The 12,552-nt window shown below is 34.8% G+C and overlaps 1 protein-coding gene and 1 long non-coding RNA gene across 4 annotated transcripts; one reads left to right on the forward strand and one right to left on the reverse strand.

Moving 5' to 3' along the window:
• Window positions 1-1,167: 1,167 nt before the first annotated feature.
• Window positions 1,168-8,837, reverse strand: LOC112506523 (putative methyltransferase At1g22800, mitochondrial). Of its 3 annotated transcripts, XM_025111854.1 has the most exons (12): window positions 8,692-8,837; window positions 7,680-7,760; window positions 6,025-6,103; window positions 5,172-5,313; window positions 4,969-5,038; window positions 4,500-4,564; window positions 4,345-4,423; window positions 3,795-3,882; window positions 3,263-3,327; window positions 2,822-2,911; window positions 1,836-1,961; window positions 1,168-1,451 (listed from the first exon to the last, which is right to left on the reverse strand). In XM_025111854.1, exons 1-11 carry the CDS (start codon window positions 8,821-8,823, stop codon window positions 1,854-1,856), a joined length of 999 nt encoding a protein of 332 aa, XP_024967622.1. In that variant the 5' UTR covers window positions 8,824-8,837; the 3' UTR covers window positions 1,168-1,451; window positions 1,836-1,853. The 3 variants fall into 3 exon arrangements, with proteins under 3 accessions (XP_024967622.1, XP_024966807.1, XP_024968401.1); XM_025111039.1 differs by lacking the exon at window positions 1,168-1,451 and having other exon boundaries at window positions 1,474-1,961; XM_025112633.1 differs by lacking the exons at window positions 1,168-1,451; window positions 7,680-7,760 and having other exon boundaries at window positions 1,474-1,961.
• Window positions 1,885-2,379, forward strand: LOC112508564. The gene is made up of 2 exons (XR_003068806.1): window positions 1,885-1,952; window positions 2,164-2,379. It is a non-coding gene; the product is annotated as an uncharacterized LOC112508564 (long non-coding RNA).
• Window positions 8,838-12,552: the final 3,715 nt, after the last annotated feature.

Genomic DNA, 12,552 nt, shown 5'->3' on the forward strand with positions numbered 1-12,552 from the left:
TTGAATTATTATTTGACTTTGATTTTGTGTAGCTAACGAGGCGACAAAGAGACTTTCAGGATTCATGGTTTTGACAAGTCCGGTCTTTCATCTAACCAAGGAGATGAATGAATTGTTATCGTGTGAGCGATTGGGTGGAAGCTACGTACCTTCTTATAGCTCTTGGTGCGTTTCTCGTCGATGTGATTTGATCAAAGATTCGATTTTTAGCTCATCCCTAAGCGAGCCATGACTGACTTCGACTGTAAGATGGGTATAGAGTAGGCAAGAGAGGCTTCTCCCCGGTAAAGATCGAGCCATGAGTTATGGATGTTCTTGGTGTCAAGTCTGGTGCCCCAAGCCGTGATCGAGTCGCAATGTAGACAAGGGCGGAACCGATAGGATAGGGCTTGTGGGGTAGCAAAATGATGGTGTTTGATGATGAAAATCAATTTTGTTAAGGCATTTAAGAAAACTGCATAATAAAAGATAACTGCTAAAATAAATAAAATAAATAAAAACTTCAATTACTAAAATTACTAATATACCCTTTACTAAGTAAATAGAAAAAATTAATTTCAATAATTGATGGACTGAAGTTAGATCGCACAGTTATTACAAACAATCGAGTTCTTATTTTGTTAGACCCATATATACACAAACACACGAAGGATCGTGTGAGAATAAAAGTTATCATGAGAAGTTTAAGAAGGGATCTAGACCCTTGATCACTTTTAATCTCATCTTCATCCCATGAATTGCGCTTGATACGAGAATTGATCCGGTGAATCTTATTAGTGTTGATCTTCTATTAGGAATTTAGGATTGATGAAGGGTGGAGATCCTTTCTTACCCTTCTCACCATAACCTTCATTCTCACAGAACCCAACTATCTCTCTCTCTCACACACACACTATTTCGTGATAACCTCTCACATCTCTTTTTCTCTCCATTACGTGATAACCTCCCCCCTCTTTTTCTCTCTCAAACGACAACAATGGCATCCGTATCAAGCCAACAACAATGGCGTTTCAAGTAGGCGATGAACTCGAAATTGTAGGCAAAGAAGACTCATACATGAATAATTCACATGTGCATACAACCCAAAACCCCATAATGTGAATGATTCACATGTGCATACAACCAAAACCCTTGTACGTAGTAAGAAAGGATAAATGTTTTAATATGACGAATCATTCACATGTGCATACAACTTAAAAACCTCATACATAGATTTCAAAAGAACCATGTTTTATGGTATGACAAGTCATTCACATTTGCATGCGACATAGAAACCCCATACATAGTTAGGAAAGATAAATGTTAAATATGATGAATCATTCACATACGCATACGACCTGGAAACCCCTCGGGGCAGTGGTATCCTAAGTTTACCCGACGAATGACAACAATTGCAGGAGAATTTCCCCGATCAACCTTTGGTATTAAGTGTATCATACTCGACAATTGAACTAACATAAAACAGAAGTCATTGTCAAGCAAAAAAACCATTATTTCTCATGACCACATTGTACATCAAGCAAAAAAAACATCATATATCATCAAGCAAAAACCATCATTTATTCTTAACCAGAATCATTTTAAGTTCATTTGAATAGAAATAAAATATATAATATAATAATATAATTTGATATTATAGCACAAACATCACTCATTTTTTAGGGGGTGGGGTGGGGTTGTCAATTGACACCCCTGGTGTCTCATCAGTTGCAGGTCCATTTATGTTCATGCTATTCCTTCATGAACAAAAGGACTTTGTAACATTCTTACGAAATAAACCCAGTATATTCCATTCGAATCTCAGTGTTTAGGAGAATGTAAAAGGTGATTGTTACCTAAAGCACGGTGTCGTCTTATGTGCCGAATTCCTTCTGGATGTCCTGGAAAGATACAGTGGCGGATCCCCTCCGCTTAGCTTTCTGCTGAGACTCGTGTTCCCTCCACCCAGTCATGTATATTACCTGATATCCAATAGCCATCTTATTTGTTAATCACGGTCCATAACAACTTTAAAAACACGTCAGAATGTGCAGATAGTCTCGAAATCGTCAGACATGTTTTTAGATGCACCATCTCAAGACTTTACAAAAACTTTTTCAAATACCTCAACTTTCTAATTCTTTTTTACGAAATAACATTGGTAAAGTTATTTGAAAACTGCAGGTCTTAACGGAAACAATCCCTCTGCTTCTAGAGGAAAGGTCCCAAATCCCAGTGGGATTTACGGGGTACATTTGGTTTAGTCCAGGCAGGTTCAGATCACTTGCAAGACAACTATGAAGAAGGGCTTGGGTATGGGCGTTTCAATATGATTTCAGTCATTTGTTATGTAAAAGTTAATACCGAGAGAAAATGAAAGTAGAGAAAGCTGATGAACAATTGGAATCAAATCCCATTTTATTTCACTTATTTTCACCTCTGATTACAATCGAATGGCTAGAATCGAGAATAGGTAAACTGTATCTCAGGCTTATCAAAAGCATATGACGGAATATAAATACATTAAACAACGAAAATAAACAAGAAAAAACGAACAATAAAAATGACATAGTGGTGGAAGATAGAAGAATAGAAAGAAGTGAACTTTGGCAATGTTTGCTTATATTTATCTACTGTCTACTTGATTAATAATTGTTACAAGAAGAGAAGGCAATATCCATTTTTCTCATTTCATTATACAACCCAGTGTGGTATTTGACCCAAATGATATTATTAACGGATCTCTTAAACAAACGTTTGTGCCACCACTAACAGGGTGTGTGTATTTCGATTGTTTCAAAAAGAAGATATAATTCAGTGTCAAGGCTTTATTAAGTATCACCTGGAAAGTTGCAGGGATGGTGCCATCTTCTGCTGCAAACATCGACTCATAAACAGCTGCTGTGGCCAGAGCCGTGTCTTTCTTTAAGAACTAAGTCATTCATGCAAGAATTGAGAAACAAAAATGTAAAAACAAAATGAACTAGTACAAGATCGGCTGTAAAAGACTACCTCCGTCCCAAAATAAGTGTCAACATTTCTATTTTAGTTTGTCCCAGATTAAGTGTCCACTTTTAAAAGTAAGTGTCTACTTTCCAATTCTACCCTTAATTATGAGATGGAGAAATTAATTACTCCTGCTATTATTAAGGATAAAATTGTCATTTAGTTAGTTAAAAAGTATAGTGATTACACATTCCTAAAATTGTCAGCATTTTTCATGTGGAGACTTATTTTGGGATGGAAGGAGTAGGAAAGAAATGGAAGTCAAAAAAGTTCTTACTTTGACTCTATTTACAAGAGCATTAGTTTCACCCATTGCCCGCAAATGTTCTATTAGCTCCAGGGCTAAACATGAAAGGGATGAATGGAATGAGATTGAAGTTTGGGCAAACGAAAATGAAATATATGATAAACGGTTTCCTTACATCATATTGGCGATTGTCGTAAAAAATCTAGACTAGTGTATACCAATCAATACTTTATGCCAACATACAACCATGTGGCTCAATTTTGTTTATTCTATTAGCAAACCCATATACAGGAAGGAAATAACATAAACCAATTTTTAATGGTAAACATAAGATCACATATTTTTCATCCATATAAGTTTGAAGACAGCACACTTATTATTCAGCAAATTTTAAAAAGCTTACAGTAGATTGACACAAATCACGGTTATGACTAGTGCTCATTGAGAACATCGAGAACATCGAGAAAGTATATATAAGCATCGAATTCAATCTTACTGGACGATTATAACTTTTGTGACCACTCGCAACTAAAAAACGAAAGAATTTGGAGAAAATGCTCACCACTATTATATCTAACCTGGTATTCATCAACATCGACCCCTGGAAGAGTGAAGCCTGCCCTAGTCAACAGATTGCCTGCATCTCGCACCTACGCTAGGCAACAAAACTGTATGCTAAAGACACCACAATAGCAGATTTAATTCGTCTTATTATAAAGTTATGTTTATGGAAAATACACAAAATTTCATTCAAGCAACTCTACTTTGAGAATCTAGGAACCAACCATTCATGTTTTATTCATGATATGTCATGATAGATATTCATGATGAGAATCAATCATAATGGAAATACATGATATTCATGATGAAAGTGCATGATATTCATGATTATTCATCATGAATAATACATGAAATAGTTGGTTCAAAGGTTATCAACATATATATGGTTCTTGTTTGAAATTTCCTCTATATGCATAATATATGTGTGTTTGAATAATATAGATAAATCATATGTGTGTATGAAGAATATAGATAAATAAGTGAATATAGTTTCGGGATATCATCTACATTAGGGCAATGGCAATGCGGCAAAATAGATGTGAAGAATATACTTGTGCTAATGGTGATACTCGTGGGCTCACACCACCCTCACGCTCCATGTGTGCTATAGTGCAGGCAATTCTCAGCTCTCTACAAGAAACGTATCAGAATTAGACACCACATGCTAGAAAAAATTATCACCGTGCAAGAAAAATGTGAAACTAACTTTAGTGTTTCTCCACCAAAAATGGCTGCCAAAAACAAGCCATCAGGTTTCAATGCCATTCTACTCTGTCATACATATTGGAAACATTAGTTCACCTGGTCACCAGATGGAAATAAACTTCATTTATCTCAAGTAAATTTTGAAAATAAGAAGAAACATCCAAATAAATGATGCTGCCCACAAAAAAGAAAAAGGAGAAGAGAATATAATCTGAAATATGATTGAACTTTAATGAACCAAAAAGAAGAAATGTTGCAGTTCTTGTGGGACAGAGGGTACATGATAAACTCATCACATGAGTGAAAACTGAGATATGATTCAGAAAAGAATCATTCAAAATCAGAAACGAAAGAAACATCAAAGGATTCATTGAAGTTTTTGGCAGGTTCATCAATCGCCTTTTTTCCTTAAGTTTTATATAAGGCAAATTTACAGTTCGAAATGCACTAGCACCTAAAGAAGCACAAACCTGTATCATTGCTCCAGGAAGATCATTTGTCCAGTGGAGGCCCAAGCAACTTATTACTAAATCAACAGAACTTAACACCCACGAATAACAATCAAAGTAAGTAAAAGTTCTAAAACCAAGCCTTGTGATATCTGAATCACGATGACCATAACACTATATATTAATAAAAGCCCATGATTCTGTGAATAGTTAATTAGGCATACCTTCCTTGTATGGGTAAGTATTCTTCATCGCCTACTATATACGAAGTTTCGATGTTATCACTAGAAAAATCCTTTTCAGCATCTTTACACAATTTCACCATGTCATGTGATGAATCCATCATAACTAGCCTTTGTATGCCACCTAAAAAAGAAGAGAATTAGCTTCTGGATGCATCACATATGCTTTGTCAATTTTAATGCTTCAGAAGTACAGATCTTCTTCACTAATAGAACATAAAGGAAATAAAAGCCGGATGCAGTTCTGATGTGTAGATCCCGAACGTTAGTGAAATCATTTACTAACCACTAACCAGAAATGTTAATGAGGCTAACAACAAACCTAATTACATACAAAGATGTGAAGTATTTCAAGTTCTGGTGATAACAAGATATTCTTTCAGTTACTGAAATAGCTGACAAGTGATAAACCCCAAACCACACGTACCAAAAATCCATAATTTACTCTATTATTCAAAAAGTATTTAGTTTTTCAAAATAAGTAGAATACATAACCATTCAAGTGATTAATACTTAAAATTAATACAAATATATTTATAATATGATATAGATACCACATAAAAAATTTAGCACTTTCAAAATAAAAATACATAAATCTCAAAATTGAGGGATTAAGTTTGTAATTGTGAAAATTAGTGAAAAATATGGTGCAAAGGTATAGTTTTACACCAAATTTGGTGTAAGAAATGGTGTGCCCATTAGAGAGATTTGGTGTAAGAAATAGGTTGCATGAAGATGCATCCTTAGTTTAAAGCTACTATATCGTTATCTTTCAGATCGTGCAAAATACATATAAGAATGCATCCAGAAGCAACAAACATGGCTGAAGTCTCACCACGCCCACGTACGGAACGCCTAATTGCTTCCAAGGAACCTCCCAAACATAATGTAGTAGGAAATGACTTTTTGACATCCTGCAGAAACAAATTAATAATGAACCTGAATGTTCCATGTCAATAAATTCAGGACTTCTGGATAAAAAGGTAAAAAGCATTTAAGATATTCTATTTCTCCCCTTGTTCACAGTTCAAAACTATCATAAAATTGTTAACGTCATACTTGCTTAATATTGCAATAAGATTATATGTCAAATATGATTATATGTACAGGTGAATGACAAGCTAATATTATAAACTGAGCATGCAGCATATAGATATTTCAACTAACAATAAGAAAATTACAGGGGACAATCAAATATTATTTGCCTTCTCTGATATGTCTTAGTTGAATGGGCACAATCAATAAGGAGGGAAGCAACTAAAGTACACACACCACATATACATATGTATGTATATGTATAGATATGCATGCATGTATGTATACACCCACATACATACATGCATGCATACATTTTGTATATATATGTGTGTGTACACACAAGTATGTGTGTACGCACAAGGCTTACCCTTATCTCAAGATCAACATAGGGTATCTACGTTGTTTGTAATGGTTTATCAAACTATTACTAAAAAATTTGGGCCTATATTTGATAAGTTCATGGTGGATTCTTTTTCAATATCTCTTCAACTAGTTCTGTCACACAGAGATTGTTACAGCTTAATTTATAAATAAAAGATACAGTGGTTTGCTGGGCATGATGACGAAAAGACATGGATTGGAGAGAATGCATAATCATCATGCATTCTTCAAATAATACAACTTGTTAGAGGATGGAGTACAGATACGGGAGTTGGAGAACCCACACCTGATATCCATATTATGGTGACCATATATTGCATGTGAGAGGGAGGGTTGAAGCTTGATATAGCTGTTGTCTGTCATACCAACTTAAGTTTATCAAAGAGATGCTAGTGCACAAATATATCAAACAGCAAAAGAGGACCTGCACCCTATTAGATATTTAAGAAGTGTAGTTACAATTAAATAGTTGCAAGCCTTAAAATGATTTCTTTCTGTTGTACCTAAATAAGGGAACACATATGTATGCTGTTATTTTTCTGATTCAGTGGTTGTTGTTTCCTCTGTGTCTTTGGTTTCGTACTAGCCCCTTTCTATCATCAATTTCTCATGTTGTCCTTTTTGCTGTTATTTTGTACTTCATAATTTACCACCCAAAACGCTGCTGCAAATAAACTATTGGTATTCAGCTATGTTGATTAGAGAGCTCATTTACTTGAATATAGTACACCAAGTCTGGTTCTGGCAGAGCTCAATCCAAAAACTCGTAAAAGAGATATAACTTCATAAAGCACTTCCTTTTCCTGTTGGGTGTGGATGGGGGAAGGCCAGAAAAAGAACTCTCAACGTTTTGGAGCAGTCCTGCTTGTCTGTAGGCAACTTCTACTTGGTAATGGTGATTGTGGGAAGTATTAAACAGAAATGAAATAATGAACGATCAGAACCTATTTACTTATGGAGGAAGTAACATATCCAACTGAAAATGAATATATAGGCCCCGCTAATCACATATTAAAATTTATTACAAAGATAGAAGAAGAGGGGCATGTAAAATTAGGGAAGTCTTGAAACCTCCAAGCGATCCAGAAGGTTATCAGCTACGGTATTCACCAAAGAATCTTTCCGATTTATCAACCATGCAGCCCTATCACGCTGCCATGAAGTGAGCATAACTTTACAACCCAGAATAAAAATTCAAGCCAACCAAAATGAGTCAAACAATGCATAGTTATGGAAATATCGGAGGCAGTCGCCTATGTAATGAACACAGCTATGGATCAGAAAGAACGAGTTGAAAGTGTACAGGATATCACCCAATTTCAAGTCAAATGATTAAGACCCAAATAAAAACACTGAAAAAAGAAAAAATTAAAGTATCAATCCAGAAATATTTTAAGCTCGATACAAACAGGAAACGCTTACACTATTTTGATCTTGGTTGTAGTAAATTATCCAAATAAATCGGAACCCCATACCGTTTTATCGTCAAAATTATGAGATCCAAATCATTATAATGCATTGTACAAGTAACTTTGGTTGTCTGAGAATAACTTTTACTTGACACCATTTGATGAATTTTTGGTTGGAAGAAAATGCTATAAACTGTGAATTTTGCAAATTCAAACTGTCTAAGAATTGATGGTGAGTCCAGATACTTCTATATGTGTAACACAGTAGGCTGAAAATTTCATAACCAATTGAAGAAAGTACAACTTGGGCAAGAAATCCACCAAAATGTACTAGAAAACCCCAAAGCAATTGTCAGTCTTTCAAATTTAATTATGTTAGGGATCCCATAAATATGGATCAAGAATAGTTGTAACTACAGCGGAAACTCCTTTGAATCAAAGTCACAAATGGCCTCACCTTCACTTCAGATATCAAAATTCAAATTGTTACTTATCAACTCCACAAAACCTGTGTCAATCACTTTCACATTTGTTTAATTATGAAATAAGCATAATATAGAACACCATATGATGATATGAACATGAATTCGCCTTCATAACGAAACAAAAAGCAATTAATCAAAGATTGTATACGATTACAACGAAGAACAAGTGTGAAGAGATTCGAATTTAACTTGTTTGCGTTTGAGGTGGCGATCGAAGATCTGAACTTTAGAGCTCTGAAGATTGCCATCGATATTGTCAGCTGTACAAAAGGATCTCCTTCTGAGAACAGTACGGAGTAGGTTTCCACTGAGTCGACTCATTTCTTATGGAATCGGTGCTGTTCCGGCGACAGCGAGTAATATTACATCGACGGCATAAAAATTTGAGTAAATTACATTTTAGGTTCCTAAAATAAAATAATTATGGATTTGATCCCTATGATATGTAATTATGACGTCTTCAGTCCCTTGTTATGTTAAACAATTTATAGTGAATTACATTTTTGGTCCTTCGTGAATATCTGCTTTGTGATTTTCGTCCTCTAAATCGTAAGGTACATTTTTTGGTCCAAAAATCGTGTTTTGAAGCACATCCATAAATGACGTCCAAAATGTTGTCATTAGGGCCGCTATGTGCCCCTCAGGTGAGGGGCATTTTGGTCATTTTATGTTTCTTTTTTTTTCTTCTTCTTGCACATCTCTTTCATGAACATCCAATTTATGAGGGAATTCTAGTCATTTCTTTCTTTTCTAATAATATATATATATATATATATATATATATATATATATGGGTCTAATCAAATGAGAATTAATTAGTTTGTGGTAACCGTGAGGTCCAATATGAGTCAATTATTTTATGATATTAATTGTATTACTTTAATTAATAAGTAAAGGGCGTTTTAGTAAAATGATTAATTATAATTTAAATATTTTTATTATTTAATAGTTATCAAATTCGGTTTCCTTAATTATCAAGAATTCGGTTTCTTTAATTATCTTAACAAAATTGTATCACAGTCGTGTATCACATTGTGGTTGTGTGTGGCCTAAAACTCATATCACATCTGTTATCAACCCATGTTCAAAACGTTATCACAGTGGTATTATAGTGATATCACAAAAAACACACACACACACACTTCGTCTTTCTTGAACCTGTCGGATTGTACAATCTAGATCCATGAATTTTCGGTCAACACTATCTCGTTCCATTCATATCACTTAATCCAAATTGAGATCTTTCAGGCACGACCACCTAGATCCATATCCATGGTACATGCGTAGCAATTTTCTCATTCAAAGTAGCAGAGCCATAAAGCATATTCAATTTAGTGATTGTCAACGTTGTCGCATTCATCTTTCAGATATGAGGTCATCTATGCTACAGGAACGTTCATTATCCACCAAATTGTTTGTTCGAAGTTGCATAAGCATAAACATATACGTTTTATGTTATTTAGTTTGGATCTGTTTATTCAAAGTGGATTTATACGCTTTAACGAAAAATCGATATATTGTTGTTGTTTGTTTGATTTACAAAAAAGGCTTCAGTATCATTTCGGTTGAGAAACAAGGAGGCGTGGAAGAACATGAAAGGTTGTAGGTGGGGTTTGGATGGGCAAAAGTTACTATAGCAGTTGTCGGGGAAGGAAGGGGGGACACAGAAGAGATGGTTACAGTCAGTCAGTGGATAGGGAGAGAAGAGAGATGTTGGTCCCTGTAGGTCAAGCAATATGGCAATAACACAGTACAGGGAGTGAATACAGTGTTTTTTTTTCAAAGTTTTAATATTCTTTTATTAAAATGTATGATCTTTACAAAACATGAGACAATTGCAGAAAATAAACTACTGATTAACAAGTGGTCAACAACCTATAAGTTATCTCTTTAAAGTAACAAAATACAATGTATTCCATCAACTTCCAACAAATTTTCACTTAATGAACTGAAATTGCATAGAAACTGTAACTGACCAGCTAATGAACTGAATGCTTTGAAGAATAGCAAGATATTTTCTTTGAGCTGTATTTCTGTGTGTCGGTTTTTAAAGTTTCGCTTGGTATATATAGGAAACATCCTCTCCAATGGGACCAAACAATGTCATGATAAAGTATGGTGATGATGTCTTATTATAACTTTCATGTTGATGTTAATTCGGTTGAGTGTTGCATGTTTTCTCCTTGTGGTGGTTACAACCATAATGCATTAAATGCAACACACACTGCATTAAATGCAAAACAAGCTGATGGTCCTTACTTGGGTTGACAAGCAAGGGAAGAAAAACACATTAGAGCAAGTATGTCAGGTTGCACCTTCATTCTTGTTGTCCCTTGTGGGAACACACTTCTTCAGCAGGAACATCGTCAAAATAACCACAAGGGTGGTGTCTGATTGGTTTGAGCTTGACTTCAAAGGTCAAAAGTACCAGGAGGTCCCAGATTCAAATCTAAGAAGAAATAAAAATCCCCTTGTGGTCACGGAGGTTCAAATGCGGTGACTCCGGACTACCTGCAAAGCAGGTGGTCGCCCTGGGATTAGTCAGCTCGCATAGCGGATTGGATATCCAAGTTAATTAAAAAAAAAACATCGTCAAAATGATGATCCATCAACTGTTGGACTTTAGATGATGACATCTTTAGCTAATGAGTTAGCCCATCTATTAAGACATCGTCTGTTGGGCATGATCATATGACGATGTGAGCATATGTTGATTAAGGGTAAGCTTCATCTAATATCTTCATATGATGTTCAACACTTGTTTGTTGATCTTGAACGGTCAGGATCATCTAATAGTGTCAATTCCTGACTTCATCTGGTCATCTGCCGATAAGGTTATTCCATCAGTTATTCAGCGATAGATGATCAATAAACTAATATCTGCTTAACAAATGGGTTCTATCCACTAAAGTTGCTCTAAATGACACATACAATGTTTCCCAAATAACCAGATGTTCTCTTATAGTGTTTGTCGTTCATCAAATATTCTAACCTAACAAGGGCTCAACAAAGGACACATGGCATATTTAAATTTATGTTTGAAAAAGTTGGGTTTTTTTAACTTTTTAATACATAACAAGGAAAATGGGTAAAATAACCAAAATACACCCTACTTACGTTACTTAAGAGGAAAGTTTAAACGGTCTTAGAGTAAGAGACCAAACATGTTATAAAATGTATACCACATGGCAAAAGTTCGTAATTATTTCAAAAAAAATGACTTGAAACATTATTTCATATCAACCGTAGGGACCAAAAATGTAATATGTCTATTATAAAACATTTACATTTTTGTTCTTAAAACCATTAATTTTTTAAGTGTACACCTTATCTATTCTATATTATAAAGCATTTCGCAAAAACTCTTAAAAATCATTTTTTTATGTATAAAGTATTGTTTTATTGATGCATATTACTTAAAATTCAAGATTACAAGTAATTTTGTGTAAGTACAATTTATTAAAGCTCCATCTTTAAATTCGTATAACTAAATAGAGATAAACTGTTGATCATCTCTCTTAGTGATTTGATGATAATCCATTTTTACGTATATACGAAGTATTTATGTTTATGTCTTTTGAGTTCTAGCGATCCTCACTGAGTCTGTTCAGTGATCGCTGAAAAACTTGTATTGTAATTCAATCAGCGACAGCGATACTTCAAGAAGACAACACTCACACCAAAGAACCTTCAGCCAATGTCGAATACTGAAACTGAAGATTAGAGACTGACGAATATGTGATCTGAAGCGGTACTCAGTGATTACAAGTCTGTCTACATATGTGTGAAGACTGCCCAAGCCTCAACGAATGCTGAAGAGACCTTCAGGTTATTTCAACATTCAGCGATCAAAAGAAGCTTGTTAAGCACGATTGTTGTTGTCTTGTCCTTATACACACAAAAGACAAACTCATACCCTTTCTAATTGTTAGTACGGTACGAAGCCGACTAGTTGACTCTATTACCCACCAACTTTAGGTAAGGATGTCTGTTCATGGATAGGCTTTTTGTACTATTCACTGTAGCAAATGATAAGTCTTCCCCTTAAGG

Source organism: Cynara cardunculus (genome assembly GCF_001531365.2).
Source record: "Cynara cardunculus var. scolymus isolate 2C chromosome LG 1, CcrdV1, whole genome shotgun sequence".
NCBI classification, from domain to species: Eukaryota; Viridiplantae; Streptophyta; class Magnoliopsida; order Asterales; family Asteraceae; genus Cynara; species Cynara cardunculus.